This window comes from Crocodylus porosus, unplaced genomic scaffold, assembly GCF_001723895.1.
Source record: "Crocodylus porosus isolate Cpor-Errol unplaced genomic scaffold, CroPor_comp1, whole genome shotgun sequence".
In the NCBI taxonomy this organism is placed as follows: Eukaryota; Metazoa; Chordata; order Crocodylia; family Crocodylidae; genus Crocodylus; species Crocodylus porosus.
Genome location: NW_017728931.1, coordinates 95,717,551 through 95,735,240, shown reverse-complemented (window position 1 = coordinate 95,735,240; position 17,690 = coordinate 95,717,551). Strand labels below are relative to the sequence as shown.

Here is a 17,690-nt window from a genome sequence, read left to right as displayed (position 1 = left end):
CTTGTTACATATTGATGTTTAAGTCCCATTCATTTTAATTTACAATATAGAAGTTATAAAATTATAGTAATATACATCTATATTTTCCTATTTTCAAGGGGTGTCTTGTTTTCTCTCATTGTTTAATTAATACCCAGGGAGAAGAATAGTTATTAAAACAGCAGGGAGGTCTTTTCGTGAGTTTTCTTCAGCTTTCTTGATATTTTCCAGGAAAGCTTGACATTTAGCAGGAAGCATTCAAACTTCATTACAGTTGACAAGTCTAAATCTCCCTGAGTGTTGGCCCATCCACCTGCCTTTATTTTGATCTAGATGCTACTCTCCTTAAATATATATTTCTGCCTTTATTTCAATGTGTGCACAGAGCTATAATAGAGGAAATATACTTGCTTTTCTTCAGTAGCAGTATTTCTTTAATATCCTACTGAGAGTCAGTTTCTTGAAGCTATTTTTCATCGTTTAATATAATATACCTTTTGTTTTCATGGGTGTGGGGATGATAAACTGCTAATCTAGTTAGTCCTGGTTAAGCCTTGTCATAAAATGCATTAAATCAATGTTAGTTATTTTGAACCAGGTGTATTAGAAGTTTAATTTAATTATATAGCTAATACCCCCAGACTTTGACATATAATAACTGTTCATAAAACAGATTACAGTAGATAAAAGCCCACTTCTACCTTTTGGCTAGAATAACATCCAATACAAAAAATAGGCAGAGTGCATTGCTGGAGTCATTTGTAGAGAGAGAGAGAGGCTACAATATTGCTGGAAATAAGCATGAAGTAAATTCTGGTTAAAAAATTGCCTTTTATTATATAGATTATACTTAGAATGACTGTAGTCAGACTGATCCCAAAGAGGGATATTAAACTATTTTTAAAATGCTAGCAGATTATGTATTTTTAAAGGCAAAATTACTTTTTTTCCTTACAGGTTGGTACAGAGGATTTGCCTTAAAAAATCCAAATATCAAGGTAAATATCCAGCAATTTTGAACTGTAGCTTGAATTCTTGTACAAAATGCAAAATTGATTTTAAAATCATCATATACTTTGTGGGTAAAAATAAGTTTCCTGTTATGAAACTATCACTGCTTGATGATATACTCTTGCACTTGATGTTATGTATTTTGATTGATGTGATTCTGGACCTGGGTTACATTTCTGAAATGCTCTGAAATATTGTGAGAATGGAAAATTCTCTTTTCTTTAGTCAACAAAGGTGAAAGTTCTCAAGTTAGAGGAACTAAATTAAAGAGGAATAGGTGCTGTAAACCATGGGTATCAAGTAGGCCTGTGTGAAGCGGCAAGTATTCGAGTCAGATTCGGCTGATTTGGAGGGACAGTGATTTGATTATGCGATTGAGTCACTGTCCTGATTCAATTTAGCCGAACTGGATTTGGAGATTTGGCGCAGATTCGGAGATTTAGCCATACAGTATAATGGGGAATGAAATACCTATAACTTTGTCAATTTTGGGCCAATTCAGATAAAAGCAGCAGGGACGGTAGCAGAGGGCATGAAGCCTGCCAAGTTTCAAGGACATAGGTGCAGGTGTTTCTGTAAAAGTGGCCCTCAAACTGTTAAAAGCAAAACTCGTATCACTTGTGTATGTTAAGGGGTGTAGGTCGTAGCCATGTTGGTCTAAGGACATAGGCAGAGAAGGTTCTTTGTGTCAATCTGATGTCTTTTATTAGACCAACTGAAGAGTTGGAGAAATATATCTTAGCAAGTTTTCCGGTTTAAAAACCCTTTATCAGGCTGAGGAAGCATCTGCAGTTGGTGTGTGCTATTCATTCTATCTAGGGAGAGTAAATAAGCCAGTGGCTGGGCTGCAGGCAATGAAGCCAGTCAGTGAAAATGTACATTGAGGCAGCAAGGGGTGAGAGACAGGCTGGGGGGGTGGGGGAGCGGAGGAGGGAGAGGGATGTAGCAGCCAGGTAAAACTGTAGAGGTAACTTGGGAGTCAGATGTCCAGCAGGTGGTAGTGTCATAAATCCAATATCTGTATCGAGTCCATGAGTTTTTATATACAATAGATTTCAGAAAGGAAGTTTGTAGGCTTGTCTACAAAAGGTCTTTTATAAATTCCCTTGGAGGACAGAGATTGGAGAGAGTGGTTTTCTTGTGAGAAATGTGTCCCCACTGGTAATTGGGTGTTCTTGTCCTTAATAGATGTCCAGTGTGCATTCATTCTGGTGTGCAGTTGTTGTTTGGTCTCTCCTACATAGTTTCCATCAGGGCATTTGGTGCACTGGATGAGATGTATAACGTTTCTGGAGGTGCAGCTGTAAGATCCAGGAATGGTGATGGTTCTGTTGTGGAGTGCAGTAATTGTGAGGGTACTGTCTCTCACCCCAATGCCTCAATTTACATTTTCACTGACTGGCTTTCTTGCCTGCAGCCCAGCCTCTGGCTTCTTTAGTATTCATTCTATCCAGGAAGAGCGCACACACCAACTGCAGATGCTTCCTCAGCCTGACGAAAGGTTTGTAACCCCGAAAGCTTGCTAAGATATATTACTCCAATTACTCAGTCTAATAAAAAATATTGGACTGACCCAAAGAACTTTGCCTTGTGCGGGTTAAGACAGAGCGGTATAAATGCAGCAGGGATAGTAGCCTATAACAGGGGTCCTTCCTGGCTTTGGTTATATCTTGGCCTGCCCACCTGTTTCTGGGCCAACCACCCCGCCCCTCTTTCTCCTACCACACCTTGATGGAAAACTGATTCAGATATTACTCAGGCGGGAGGCTGCCCATTTAGGTCTCTGATGTCTAGGGATGACATACATTCCACAGCTCCATACCTTCCCTACACTGTGGCCCATGCCTTGCAGATGGCTTTCCCCAGCTAGGACTGTGCGTGCATGTAGTGACTGGAGGTTATCAGACACCCTCTACCCACCTTTCACCAGGGACGTTAGCAGTCCTGGCATTTTCTGGGGCTGCTGTGTTGCTGGCAGTCCCACCAGGCCTCCCTACACTGGCAGGGTGCAGTTTTCGGTCATGCCCAGGACCTGGGATCTCTTCCTTCCTCATAGTCCCAGTCCATACCTCCAAGTTCATCCTGGCATGGGAGCTCAGCAGGGAGATGTTCTTCCCCTGCTGGCTGGTGAAAAACTAAACTGCCACCTCCGGCTTTGAGAGAGGGGCATTAAATGGTTGTGAAAGCAACTTAAGAAAGGAAATAGGTGCTGAGTGAGGAGGGTGACATTCACTCCAGCTGCATGTGGAACTTGGAGAACCCCAGCAACAGGAGGTTCACTTTCAAGAACACCAGCTGCTCTACCAAACCAGGATCTAAGGAGGTGCGGTGGGGTGTCACAACATCCCCACCTATGCTGAACATCCTCTTGCTTGGAACATGGATCAGTGGACAGGACAGGTGTTCCCAGGCACCTGTGGCCAGATCCTACCACATCTGGCTGCAGATTGCCCAATCAGCCAAGGGGTCACATTGCAGAGGCTCCACAACCTCGGTGAGATGGGAAGTCACCGAGGCCTCTGCACTACCTGCCACATGGTGGGGTCTGGTGCCTCTTGACCCCAACATTGAAGCTATACCCTTGACCCACATTGGCAGCAGCTGTGGTGGAGGAGATTAGCTGGTGCTTGGAGTGCCGGCATGGGAAAGTAGATCCCCCTTTTCCACGCCCCCCTTCTGTCTCCATAACTCTGTTCACCAGCACCTCTGTCCAGTGATTAAGGGTTTTGCTGCTGTAGATGCTCCCCTCGGGTGACACATGCCTGCCAGTGCGTGGACTGTATTGAACCTCAACAGATCCAGTTGTTTCTTGATGCCCTTCTTCAGCTGCTTCACCAGTGCCTGCACCTCTGGGGAAAGCGGCTTGCCCCAGCCAGGAACACTGATTCCCTGGAATTTCTCCATTTGATTCTCAACCTCCTTCACTATGGGGAATACCTGGCTAAGGAGGGCCTCGCCAGCACTGAGGCTGTCAGTGGATTCAAGGAATGGCTGGAGGACCACCAAGATCTGAGAGATGGTATCCAACAATGTTTTGTTAAGGGGGCTGCTAATCCCAATTTCCCTGAGCAAGGCCATCTCATGGATGGCCTTCTGTTGCTTGACCAGCCTTTTCAGCATCGGGTATGTGGAATTCCATTGAGTCTCCACATCCTGCAGGTTTTTGTGCTGCAGGATGCCCACTCTGCCTGTTTGTCCCACAACATCTTGCCTCCCATGATGCTCCAGTGGAAGTAGCCTGCCACCTTCCTGCATCTGGAAATAAGATGGCCAGTAGTGGTAGTGATGGTGCCATCACTGGCATCCCTGTCCCCCTCCAATGTCCCTGACTATGAGGCAGAACTTGTGCGCTACGCAGTGGATGCCAGCAAAGTTGGCATCACAGAAGACCTTGACCATATTGGCCCTGCTGTCAACAGCCATGAACCCGCAGGTGAGCTCACCCTGCCCTATGAGCCACTGTTGCAACATGTGGTTCATGGCCCCCATGATCTCTGTTGCTATGTGGGACTCATCCATCACTTCTGCTTGAAGGAGAGTCCACTGATGGCCTGACTGATCACACCAGTGCCCTGTGACGGAGAGGTAGGCATGATCTCCACCCTGGCTGCTTCAGATGTCTGAGGTGAAATGCAAGGCTACCTGTGGTGTTAGGCTGAGGAGGAACAAGAGCAAGTGGGTGCTTCCTCCTGAGATGCAACCGTGTTGCCATGATGGTGAAGTGTTTCACGTCCTTGCCCCAGCTGATCTGCCTTTGGCAGTGCTGGCAGGTAGCATACTTGGGATCATCTGCCACCTCAAAATGATGCCACACTACACTACTCCCCCTGATTCTGGGTTGAGGTTGGGGATCCTGCCTTATCCCCCTTCTCAGCAGGCAGAGGTGCAACAACCTGCCCACGCAACCTCCTTCAAAGTGCCTTCCAGAGAAGAAGACCTGCCTCTAGGGGAACTTTGAAGTGTGTGGAACACAAACTCCGATTCCCCCTCCTTCCCCAGAACTTCCTTGGCTATGGCATTCAGCTTCTCTGTTTCCAGATCCAGCTCCTCCTCTGGCATTGGGAGGCTCATGCTGGGAGCTGCAATTGGGGTGGAGGAGGCTCATGCTGGGGCTGGTGGCTATTTCTGGTGTTAGTGGAGGTGGTACAGGGACAGGTACTGCTTCCACCTCCCTGCTCCCACTGGCAGCAGAAGACTCATTGCTGCTAGGAAAGAAGGTGCGTCTATGTTTGGGTGAGGGAACTTGCAGCTCTCCCTCTCCCCCCTCTAGCCCCTCTCCCTCCCCTGCCAGGAGACCTGGCACCTGCCTTTTCAGCACACTTCATAATGTTTGGTGGCTGGAAAGTGTGTGTGTGTAATATATCTTGCATGTGTTTAGTGTGTGTGTGAAATATATGTGCTTTCCTACACAGAGATGGATGACACACTGTCAGGGAAAACACAGCTGTCTTTTTAAAAAGCGTGTATGTGTGGGGGAAATAACAAGAACAAATAAGAGGATTTTCAGGGAAGAATAAGTTGAAAGGAATGTTTTGGATAGGGATAAGTAGAGGGATTCTAGGTAGGTGTAATTAGTAAGGTGTATCCAATCCTTTCCAAGAAGAGAGATTAGCAAGAGACAGCCTTAATGCTGTTTCTACGTCCTTCCCCCAGAGCAGTGTGACTGGAAGGGAACTCAGGGAAAGATCAGGCACTGACCAGCTACAGATGTCAATATCAGAGCAGTCTTCTCCCCCGCTCCACACTCCCTCTTCTCAGTTCCTGTTTCCCTGCTAGACCGCCTTCCGAATTGTCAAAGCTTTTTGGAATTGATTCAGATGCTTCAGATAGATTCAGAGCTTTTAATGGGTCTTCTGATTCAATTCGGATTCAGTGATTCGGCTGCCAAATCAGGCAAAATCTTCTCCAAATTGAATTGGCTACCGAAGCTTTGCACACCCCAATTATTAAACATGGTCAGTAGGCTGCATGTGGCCTGCAGAGCAACTCTGTCTGGCTCTCAAAACTACTAGCAGGCATAGTAGTTTGGAAATCTGGAGGTGTATCTAGAGGGAGTGGCCTGCCACAAAATCTGTGGCCCTCTGGCCCTGGTGGACATGGTGATAGGTAGCAGGAGAGCAAGTAAGGGCTGACACAGTCTCAATCACCTCTGACCACTTCATGTGTTGCCATGCCATAACCCTATCTTGCTGGGCACCAGCTCCCACCACATTCTCCATGCTGAGGCAAAGTACTGGAACTGCACCAAGGTGGAGGGCAAGCCTCAGCTCCAGATTCAGCATGGGGCAGTCGTTGGAGCCTCTGCAGCATGCCCTGGGTTGGAGGCAGAGCTGCCACTGCTGCCTCCGCTACTGCTGTGTGCTCAGGACCAGAGGTAGAGCCATTGCCACTACTGTTCAGGGTTTTGTTAAACCCACCTGGAGAAAACTATTTGCAAAAGTCTCTTGGGCTTCTCTACATACTCATCCCAAACCTCTTCTTCCATCTTTTCTCTTTTCCAAACCTCTTTGCTTCGAGACCAACTTGAATATGCTGTTGGCTCAGTTCATACTCCCATTTCCTATTTAAACATAATCCGTCAGTCTTTGCTCAATTAAATCATCCATTTATTTAAATGAGAATTAAATAGTAGGAGTGCATAGTTAGGGGCATACTTAAATTGTGATTTTATGAAACCATTAAATTGGGCATTTTCTGTGAAATCAAAAAAAAAAACTTACTAAAAATAAAATGCTGACTCTCCAAGTGGAGCCAGTTGCCCTCATGGTCACTGTGGCCTGACTTCACAGCCCACCAGGGGGGAGCCCTGGCATGAAGGGGAACAATCAAGATGGCAGTCGCCCTACCATCTCTGCCCCTTGAAGCTAATTGGTTGAGAAAGTTAGTGGTGAGGGGTGAGCTCATTGTGAAAAGGCTGTGAAATCAGCTTCATGCATAGGGAGAGGCCTGTGAAAATCCCTGCAAATCACTGTGACTTAGATCCCTGTGCATAATGAATTATGTCTAATTACATATCAGTTGTAGCAAAAACACAGTATCTGCATATGATATCCTTTGGGGTTAATGGGAATAATGATGATAGGCTTAAGACCCTTATTTTTTCTGAGTTTTCTTGTATTAAAACAGGCTGAGAATTAGTCAGTGCTTCTGTGATCTCACTTCAGTTTGATATATAATCTTATATAGTCTTGAACTTAAAGTGTGGCTATGAGCTGCTGTTGTTCAGCAAGTACTTACTTTCATTGTTGGTTTTTGGCCTGCAAAAAAAACCATACAGTATTCTATAAACAATAGTATAGAAATTACTATACTAGTGGAAGTTGTGTTAAGATCCCTGAGGAATGAGGATGCTATTCTAGTTTTCAAACCTTGAGGGTTAAAGTGATTTTTCTGAATTAAACTTTGAAAATGAGCCTTCCTAAAAGGCAAAGTAGTCTGTTAGTATTGTCAGAATTCCTTACCAGTTAATTGCCATCTGTGTTATAGCAAGAGGCACCATCAGCTGTACTAAACAATGGAGAATATATATTCTTTTTTAAATTTTTCATTTGAATTTGCTTATATTTTAACTATCAATTCTGTCCTCTAAAAAAAATGTGTTATGTTTTGTTTTTATTTTAAAGATGTGTTTCTTAGGGTGTATTTGCTTATTACCCTGCTTATGATCTCACTGCTCCATGCAAAGAGATGGGTAGTTTAATCGCTGCAGCATTACCATCAGAGAGCATGAAAGAATGACACTGCTAGTGAGCAGGTCCTAAATACAGAGTGCAGTAAGAGTATTTTGTTCTGCAGATATGTGCCAGATGATCAGTTTTGCCACAGATACAACAGCCACAGATTATTTGTCAGTAATTAATAGAAATATATGTAGAGGCTATGTTGCAATATACTACTTACTGTATTTTCTTGAATCAAACACACTCCCAAATAAGTTGCACAACTCATTTGTGGAAGGCAGTGAACCGAAAAAGATTTTTCCAGAGTTATGGATGCATCATGCATGGAAAGAGCCTAATCTTCAGCTGACTCGCCCTCCCTTTCCTGCTTAACTAGTAGCTGAAACCCTAGCTGCTGATATAGATTTGTTTCCATGGGTACATTTATGATTTTGAAAAGGGCTAAAGCATCTCCACGACTATGAGAAAGGAGAAGAAAGACCAGAAGCATCTAGCTGACAGCAAACTTGCCATAAGAAAGGTTAGCTTGATTAGTGGAACATCAAAGCCATTAAAAAAAAGAGAGATGTTCATCACGTGTGGATTGATAAGTCATTTGACTCTCTCAGTTGCCTAAATAGTAATGCCATTGCTGCTGTCCTGTGGAGAAGGGATTAAACCAGGGTACTTCTTCCAGGCAGAAAATCAATTTTCTCATTTAAGACGCACACCCCAATTTTGGCGGGGGGGGGGGGGCTGATTAAGTAAAAAAGTTGGTTGGTATGCAAGTAAATACAGTGGAGTACTCATTTTAGCCTCTAATTTAGAATTATATAGAATAGCTATAACTTTTGGTTTTGCAAATATTTGATTTGTTGATAATATTTGCAATTTTGATCACATGCAATTTTTATGCTTCATTTTCTAAACAATTGCTGCTCTTTCCATTATGAACAGTGTCACGTTGGACATTTTTAAAAATTTGGTATAAAGTGTTTTCTGAGAAATTTGTTAGCCTAAATTCAAGATTTTCTATTAATTGCAGGCAGCTTAATGATTTTTTTTGTTTGTTTCTTAACATGTTTTTCTTTCAGGGCATATTTCCCTCGAACTATATTCATCTGAAAAATGCATGCGTTAAGAACAAAGGGTAGGTGCCAGTTCTGGTTCAAATATTTGAGGACATGCAGATTGTTGAAAAAGGCTGCTTTATAGCTAGAATAAAGAAGATATATTTTTCATTGGTGTTTAACCCTATAAAATCTCAGCTCACTGGCACAAAAGTTAAAATGGATAATTTTTACCAGCTTGGAACTTTTATTCAGGCACAAGGTTGGAGTGTCTTTATTTAAAATTTTATATAGGACAGAAATGGGATAATCACTTATGTCATGTAGCATATATATAGAGAACAATTGTATATTTAAATTTATTGATAAGTTCTTATGTTAATTCGGGCTTACTTTAATAAGAGGTGGCTGCCTTACCTAAAGTTGTTCTCTACAGCACCCTACATACAATAGGCTACTAGCTATTGTTGATTGTTGCATTTTTTACATTACTGAGAACTATTTTTTGTCTTAATTTTGGATGTCTACTAGTCTGTATTCATTATCTCAGGTGAAGTTAAAAATCTAAAAAACCCACGCCCGTAATGTTGAGGTTTGAATTAGAATTTAGAAACTGTACCAGTTTCCAATTTCTAAAATGTTGTAAATAGAAGAAATGCTGAAGTCCAAGCTTTGTGACCAGTAATGAAAATCTTCCATCCATCATGGAACCACTAAAGGCCTGGGCTGGTCAAGTGAAACTGAATTACTTATTGTGCGCTCAACAGGCTACTCCTTGCCATAGTGCTGAATTGCTGTGCTGTTTACACTTATCTGGTCATGTCCCTCCTGGTAGGAATAAGTTAAAATTCTCCTGTTCTTTGACAAAATGGGATTTTTTTGTGAAAATGCATAAAAAACTGCTTCCTGTAGAAGATGAACCTTTTATTTAAAAAAACAAACAAACAAAAATAAAACAAAGCCCCCAAACCCTTGGAAAACTGTAAAAAAACAATTGTTTTGTACATAGTGCCATGGTGCCTCTGGGATTTGTAATTCTGCTGTGCCATGACTCTGTTCAATACTCAGTGGACCAGGTTCCCCATCAAGGCTACATTTCCCATGATGTACTGTGGCCCAATATTTGCATATTGCATCATGGTAACATGGCAAGGGAACAAGAGAATATGACATTGCTTAGGTAAAAAACCATGCCAGAGATTGTGAAGTGCTCCAAGATCTACTGACAGAGAGCAAATAGGACGAAGTGGCACTCTGTTACGTTAACATCAGATGAAATAGCTGTTGCCTTTGAAAGCTCATGCCTTTCTGAACCAGTTAGCTTCTGAGGTGCTGCCCTGCCCTACCTTCAGACTAACACAACTAACCACCTTCCCAGGTATTATCTTTCATAGCCATCTCTGTCATGACTCCTTACCTGGATGATGTCTCTCAAGAAGGCTCTAAGGCCCAATAAGGGTAATAACGCTAACCATCTTCCCTGAGATCTAATGATGTAAGAACAAAGGATGATGATTGCTATTAAAATAAATACATTTTAAGAATTTTTTGTAACTCGATCTAAAATATTGCAACACCTCTCTTTCCTCCTGTTCACACTGGAGAGCCTTTCTGGTTTTCCTGAAGTTCTTGCTTATGATCTACCTTAGAGAGTGATTGCTGTAAGAGGAGTTTAAAATGAAAGAATGATTTCATTTGTTTAGTCACCAAATTCACAGAATCAGAAGCCAGTTGTCCTTCTAACTATCAGGAAATATTTATGAACAAGTTTGAAGGACTTATTTGATGTTAAACTATAGATGAAATCCTGACTAAGTTGGTGGTAAAATTCTTGTGTAACCAGGGTCTCACCCCACAATTTACCTATGGTGAGTAAAACATTTGCACAAGTGAAAGTCATGGTGATGTAAGAAAAGCACCATATAAATTAATAAACATCACCATTTGTAGAAAAGAGGAATTATGTTAATAATAGTTATGTGATTTGTGATGTTGTGTAATATCATATATTCTTCTGGATGTCACAGGCAGTTTGAAATGGTTATTCCAACAGAAGACTCGGTTATCACGGAGATGACATGTACTTTGAGAGACTGGGGAACAATGTGGAAACAACTTTATGTGGCAAGTACTATATAACATTGTTTTGCTTGGAAACTGTTTAAAGTAATAGATTCTCTTATCTTACAAATAATGTAACAAACTAGCCTGCATTTAATAAAAACAGAAACAGTATTCTTTCAAAGACTGAAGGCAGGTGCTTTTTTTCCCTGTAGGTTGTATTTACCAGGGCCCCTTTTTGTCAGGACTTTTTAATCCAGTATTTATGGTTTTCTGCCAGAGCCTAACTAGGACATCTGTTCACCTCATAATAGCTAGTAAAACAGAAGAATAAATCAAAATGGCATAGCTGCTTATTTTAGCCTAACTTAAAAAAAAAGGTAAGATTTGGGAGGTGTTACAACAGACATCTGAAATGGCAATATTTACACCATGCCAGTTAAAATGCAAAATGAAAGCAAGAACAACATCAAATGATTCTTTTTCATATACAGATGACCGGAAGTCACACAACAGAAGAGTAAAGGAAACAGACTAGACACTATTATAGTAAGGAACAGAAATAAATATGAAAGAAATGCTCTTTCTCCAAAATACTGATCAAACAGGGAATTAAAGTAGTCTAGTTGTTTGCATCTAATATAGTAAGGAAAAAAAAGGGAAAAGGATAAGGCAGAGAATTTCCAGTATCTGACACCTTTATGGTAGCTGTTAGTTTGATTCGGTTTATCATAGTGGAGTAACTTTTAGCCAAACTTCTTTTTTTTTTAAAAAAGAAAGGCTTAGTTTTGTAGACCAAGTCAACCAGAACATATAGCTGCCTTTTCTAAGAAATGCTAAAGAGTAAAGGAAGAAAATAATCTTAGATAAAAAAAAAAAGTGAGGTGTGTTCCATGAAATGAAAGAATAATTAACAAGTTGAAACTGCCTGACAGAAGAAACATACTGGAAAATATAATCATTGAAGGCTAAGACTGTTATAATCCAAGTGTGGAATATAAATTAGACTGCCTTAATTTTGGCTTGCTTATACGTTCTCTCGGTCCCTTATTGGCAAGGACAAAACTTGTTGCTCGAGCCAGTTGGTCATCATTTATGCTTAAAAATGAGTAAATCCCAGACAACATTTGAAAGCTTTAGAGACTTCGTTTGTTTCTTGATTAAAAATATTTGAGCACTAGTGAGAGGTTAAAGTTGCTTTTTTTCTGCCCCATAAGTAAAAAAATGTAATTGTTTTAAAGATCCAAAAATAGTTGTAGGAATTTTCAGATTTGGAGATTTTCAGCTTAATGTGATTGGATTGTCTGACCTTCTGCATACAACTGGCTATAGGATTTCCTGTATAAATTCTTGCTTCAAGGCCAACAGCTATGCTTGAAATAAAGTATATTTTTCAGAAAAACATCCAGAGTTGATTTTAACAATTTCCAGTGCTATATGTTCGCTACAACCTTTATGAATTTGTTCTAGTCTTTGATTATTCTTACTATTAACCCATATTCTTGTCTGAATTTGTCTAGTTTCATCTTCTAGTCCTTTGATCTTGTGATACCTTTGTTTTCTAGACTGAAGGATCAAGTTTGTCACATTTCTGTTCCCTCAGGTTAGGAACAGACATTCAAAAAGCCTGAGCCTGAATTGATTCAATCTTTGCAGGTTAGTTTAACCTGGCTAGGCTGATTCAGTTTGTAATTGCACAGACATCCCAGAAATGCAGGTACGTGCCTGCAGTGGTTCAGGCTAGAAGCTGGGGGCGGGGGTGCTCAAGCAGGCCTCCCTTCCCTTCTAGAGTGCTGAACTGGGACCGGGCATGGCCAGGCCCTGGCAGGACACTCTGATTAGGGAATGGTTCCCCCACACCTGACCAGCGCGGCAGGGAATTGATAACATAGTATTTAACACCCCTAACTCAGTGTTTATCACCCCATTAAGAAAACAACAGAGAGACATTACCAGTTACCTGTTGATTCTGCCATTGTCCCATCTGCCACAGCAGGGACCCATAGCTAGCATGTGGTCTGCTAGCTAATGCTGAGGTGTTCGTGCAGCACAGAGGGGATCTGGGAATCCTTGCTTAGCAGGGAGTGGGGACGGGAGGATGGTAGCAGGGGAAAGCCAGGCAGACCCCTGTAGTCTCTGCCAAGCTCCTACCCGGGAGCAAAGGAGCAGGGAGCCCCACTCAGTCCTGAGCGCAAGCCGGGATGCTGGCAGGGTCTGGTTTAACTTAAACCAGCGAGGGGTCTGGGACAAACATTGCATAAACCAGTTTCACTCAAATCAGTTGTGTCTGATACTATATTCAACCAGTTTTATCTCAAACCTGTTTCAGCCATTTTGAAACTAGTTTATGTGCACTGAACATCTATTCTGTTACAGATCTAAACCAGTTTCTGATTATTTAAACTGGTTTATGTGTAATGACTGTTCTTAGTAGATATTTACTGACAATGATCAAAACATTCATTTCATAAAAATAAACTAGGTTTATTTCTCTCTCTAAAAGTACTTCTTTTAAAGTTTTTAAATTTTTTCTTGTGGCTCTTTTCTCAATGCACTTTTTCCTGTATCCTCTTCTGAAGTATAGATACTAGAACTAGACAGTATTCTAGGAGCAGTTACATAACTTCCAAACACAGAGCTTGTGTTTGGGTAATTATTCATGAGACCCCTAAGCCTTACAGATTTCCTGTTTCCCAGGATGGAATCCTCCATTCTATAAGTATGTCTTTCATTTTTTGTTCCTAGATGTGTGATTCTTACATGTGGCTGTACTGAAATGCATATAGTTTTTTCTGCCCATGCTGGTCTGCATCAGTGATCTGTCTCTCATTTTTACTGTTCTTCAACCTTTGTATTGTCTACAAACTTTATCAGTGGTTATTTTTGGTTTTTCTAAGTCATTGATAAGAACGTTAAATAAAGAAAACCCAATAACCAAACCTTACAAGGCTCCACTTAGAAACACACCTGCTCAGTCATGATTCCCCATAATTTCACTTTCAGACATCTATCATTTAAAGAGATGTCCCCTATTTAATGTGTGATGTGTTGATTTTTGTGGTATCTTAACTGCTTAATCTGAGCCATTTCTGTTACATTTAAAATGGAATTAACCTGTTAATTACATCTTAAATGGTGACTTGGCCACATGTTCACACAATTAATTAAATCAGCCACAGAATTATTTCACAAAGTATGTGTAATATTTTTGTGTCTGCTTTTCCTAGTACGTTAAATGTATAGTGTCACGGAGTCTACTGATGCTGGCTGCATGGCAGGGCTTGGTTGACAGTTCTCCCCATGTCCCCCGAGTCTCAAACTGGCTCTGGTGCAGGGGCAGGGCCAGGGCCAGAGCCAGGCCAACAGTCATCTGATTGTCTTGCTCATCTTTGGTACCACACCAGAGTCTTAAAACAGTTCCAGTGCAGTCCCAGGGCTAGGACTGATAATCGGCTGATTGTCAGTCTCAGCTCTGAGACTTCACTGGAATCTTGAACTGGTTCTTGTGTGGCCCAGGGGCTGAGACCAGCAATCAGCTGATTGTCAGTCCTGGAATCATGATCCCAGGCTTTTCTTGCACTGCCAGGTAGTAATGGTGCAATTCGGATCTGATCCTCAATCCCAGAATTGTGTATCCCGACATGCACGTGTATCCCGAGCATGGCAGAGGGCACAATTTTTGGCATCTGTGATCAGATCCCATTGCGCTATTAAATGAATGTGTTCCAAGATCCTAAGTTAGTTGTATCAGCATTTTACTATTTATCAATCAAACTTGTAATCCCATGAAAAAACCCTCAGGCTAACTTGACAAGATGCATTTTCAATATACGTGTGCTGACTGTAATTGCATCATCGTATTGTTATTTAACAATACAATAATTTTTGTGTCATTATTTTGCCCGTGATTGATGGTAGGCTGATGAGACTATACTTTTCCTGGTTATCATATTTTCTCTTTTTTAATGCTGGCATAGCATTTCTTTTCTTCCAGTCCTTTGGAACTTTGCATAATCAGCATTAGCCAGCTCTTTGAAAACTCTTGGGTGCAAATTATCTGGATCTGCTGATGATAAAATCTTTAGTAGCTGATGTTTAACATTCTTCTTAGTTTACTGTTGGAGTGGAAAGTATGTGATATTAACGTACTATCTGTTTTTTTCCCCCAGAAGATTACCAGAGTTATTTAACATTTCTGTCTGTTCTGCATCACAGTATGATATTAACTCATAGAAATGTGCAACTGGTAGAGATCTCAAGAGATTATTTAGTCCAACTCCCTCAGCTGAGGCAGGATCAAGTACTGTCCCCAACAGCTCTTTTCTCAGACATTCTTAAAATCTTCCAATGAAGGACATTGCAGAACCTCCCTAGGTAGATTTATTCCAACAGTTGACTACATTTACAGTTAGAAAGTTATTTTCCCAACATCTAACCTAAATCTTCTTTGCTACAAAATGAGTGGATTTATTTTCCTTCCTGCAGTGGGCATGAAGAACAGTTGATCCTTTTTAACAACCTTTTACTTATTTAAAAGACTGTTAATATTAAACCTTAGTCTTCTCTTCCTGAGGCCTAATCCAATGGTTCTCAACCTTTATAGACCCAAGCATCTTGTTAGACTTAAGGCACCAATCGGAAAATGTCAGGTCTTCGATTTTGCTCATTTTCTGACCACAGAAAAGTAATAGAAAAATTCTTATGGTGCATAGAAGTCAGACCACGCCAGGGCAGAATGTATTTGTCACTTTGGATTCCTATTTGAAATCTCTGGGTTTATCTTATGAATTCCATGTATGTGCTTGTACACCTGACAGTGCTAATATTGTCTGGCACCCAGAAACAGTCTTAAAAGGATCTCATGGCACCTCAGGGTGCCAGGACACTGTGGTTGAGAATCACAGAGTTAAAGAAACCCAGTTCCTTTAGCTTTTCTTCATATTATTTTTCTCTGCTCTCGATTCTCTCTACTTTGTCTTTAAAACTGGATGTAGTACTTTACCTAAGCCTTTGCCAATGCTCAGCAGAGTTACTGCCCATCTCCTATATATCAGTGGTTCTCAACCTTTTTCATACCGGGACTCATTTGCAAAGATCAATGGCTTATCCTGACCCACACCACCCTGGCCCTATTGGTGTCTGACACAGTTGCATGCCCTCGGCACTTGTCTACCTGGCTACCTTCCCCCAGTGCCACCACTTGTCTCCCTGGCTACCTTCCCCCAGTGCCCCCTCCCTCCCTCCCACCAACCACCCATTTCCTCTGTGCACACACGCATACATCTGATGTGAAGTACAAAGCAGGGTAGATTTGCATCTTATAAGCCAGGCAAAGTGCATGTATCTGAGGTACAAATCCACATTGCCTTCTGCTTGACTAACATGTCTAAGGACAAGTCCCTGAGTTCAGCCTAACCCAGCAAGTGGCCTGTCTCTAGGCCAGTGGTTCTCAACCTTTCTGGACTCTAGGTCTCCCTCACTGGACTCAAGGCTGTGTGGCTCCATAATCATAGATGCTAGCATCTAGCTGCTTGCAGAGGGGCCCAGCCCTGGGGATGGCAGATCACCCAGGCTGGAAGAAACCAGAGCCTGTGTTTTTTTGCTTAGTTGATCTGCTCATCTCACATCTCATTTATCCCTTCACACATCAGGGCACCCGAGGGTGCCCCTGGCTGGAACTCACTGCTCTAGGCTGCTGGAGATGCTCTCAGGGCCTCAGCTAGTAGTACAAAGCAGCTAGTAGTGTGTGTGTGGGGGAAACAGGATGACGACAGGAGGCTGCTTGCATGGAACCAGAGCTGTTGTTGCCAGGGGAAGGGAGCAAGAGGGCCCCTGTGGCATGCCCTGGGTTGGGCATTACTAAGTGCTAATTAGAACTGGGCTGACTGCTGGGGGCAGGAGGGAGGGCCCTACGATGAGCTGCTTGCCTCAGCCAGCCTCAGCGTAGTCAGCAATAGTGGCATGGCCCCTGCGCAGTGAGGCAGCCAAGCCCCTAATGCCAGCTATAGTTGCTTGGACCATGGGCTCCTGCTGCAGCCTCCCAGAAATCCCACGGCCAAGCAGCGCGGCTGAGCTGCAGTGGTGAGGTGCCAGTGGGCTAAGCTTGGGCTAGGGGTCAGTGGTGCTACAGCCTAGCAGGCTCAGTGCAGCCTCTTGCTTGCCTGGCACCAACAGCTGAACTGGAGTGGAAAGTGGCAGGGTGCAACACACACACCACCCCTCCCACCCTAACAGTCCCCAAGCTCTGGTCCTCCCTCTGCACCCCACATACTTACCTTCATCTGGCTTCTGGGGCTGCTTCCAGGGCCCTGCCTGGCTGTGTCTGACCATGCCCCAAGCAGCCTGTTGCATGCTGGAACACTGCCAGCCTACAAGGGAAAACCGAAGCTTTTGCGTGTTTTTCAGCCACTTGCAATATATTCTTGCAATCCATGGGCTCGGTCCTTGGGCCCGCGCTGTTCAATTTCTTTATCAGTGATTTGGACAACAGGGTGAAAAGCAACCTGTTTAAATTTGTTGATGATGCCAAAATTTGGGGTGAGGTGAGCATGCTAGTAGGGAGGGAAAGACTGCAGCAAGACCTGGATAGGTTACAGGGGTGGGATAACAAAAACAGGATGTGTTTCAATACTGACAAGTTCAGGATGCTGCACTTGGGCAATAGCAACCAGCAGCACACTTATAAGATGGGAAACTCTTTTCTTGAGCTTACGGAGGCAGAAAGGGATCTTGGAGTCATTATTGACTCCAAGATGAACATGGGCCGACAATGCGAGGTCACGGTTGGAAGGGCTCACCGCACCTTGTTGTGCATCCACAGGTACATCTCAAGTACGGCCAAGGAGGTGATCCTCCCCCTCTATGCAATACTGGTCAGGCCACAGCTGGAGTACTGTGTCCAGTTCTGTGC

At 42.6% G+C, this 17,690-nt stretch overlaps 1 protein-coding gene across 2 annotated transcripts in view; it reads left to right on the top strand.

Annotated features, from left to right (window-relative positions):
- Positions 1–17,690, top strand: part of DOCK4 (dedicator of cytokinesis 4) — a 405,358-nt gene that overhangs the window by 138,990 nt on the left and 248,678 nt on the right. For both annotated transcript variants that reach the window (XM_019543391.1, XM_019543390.1), the window contains exons 3-5: positions 937–977; positions 8,744–8,799; positions 10,747–10,843. In XM_019543391.1, the coding sequence (XP_019398936.1) occupies positions 937–977; positions 8,744–8,799; positions 10,747–10,843 (194 nt within the window). The remainder of the gene's footprint in view (positions 1–936; positions 978–8,743; positions 8,800–10,746; positions 10,844–17,690) is intronic.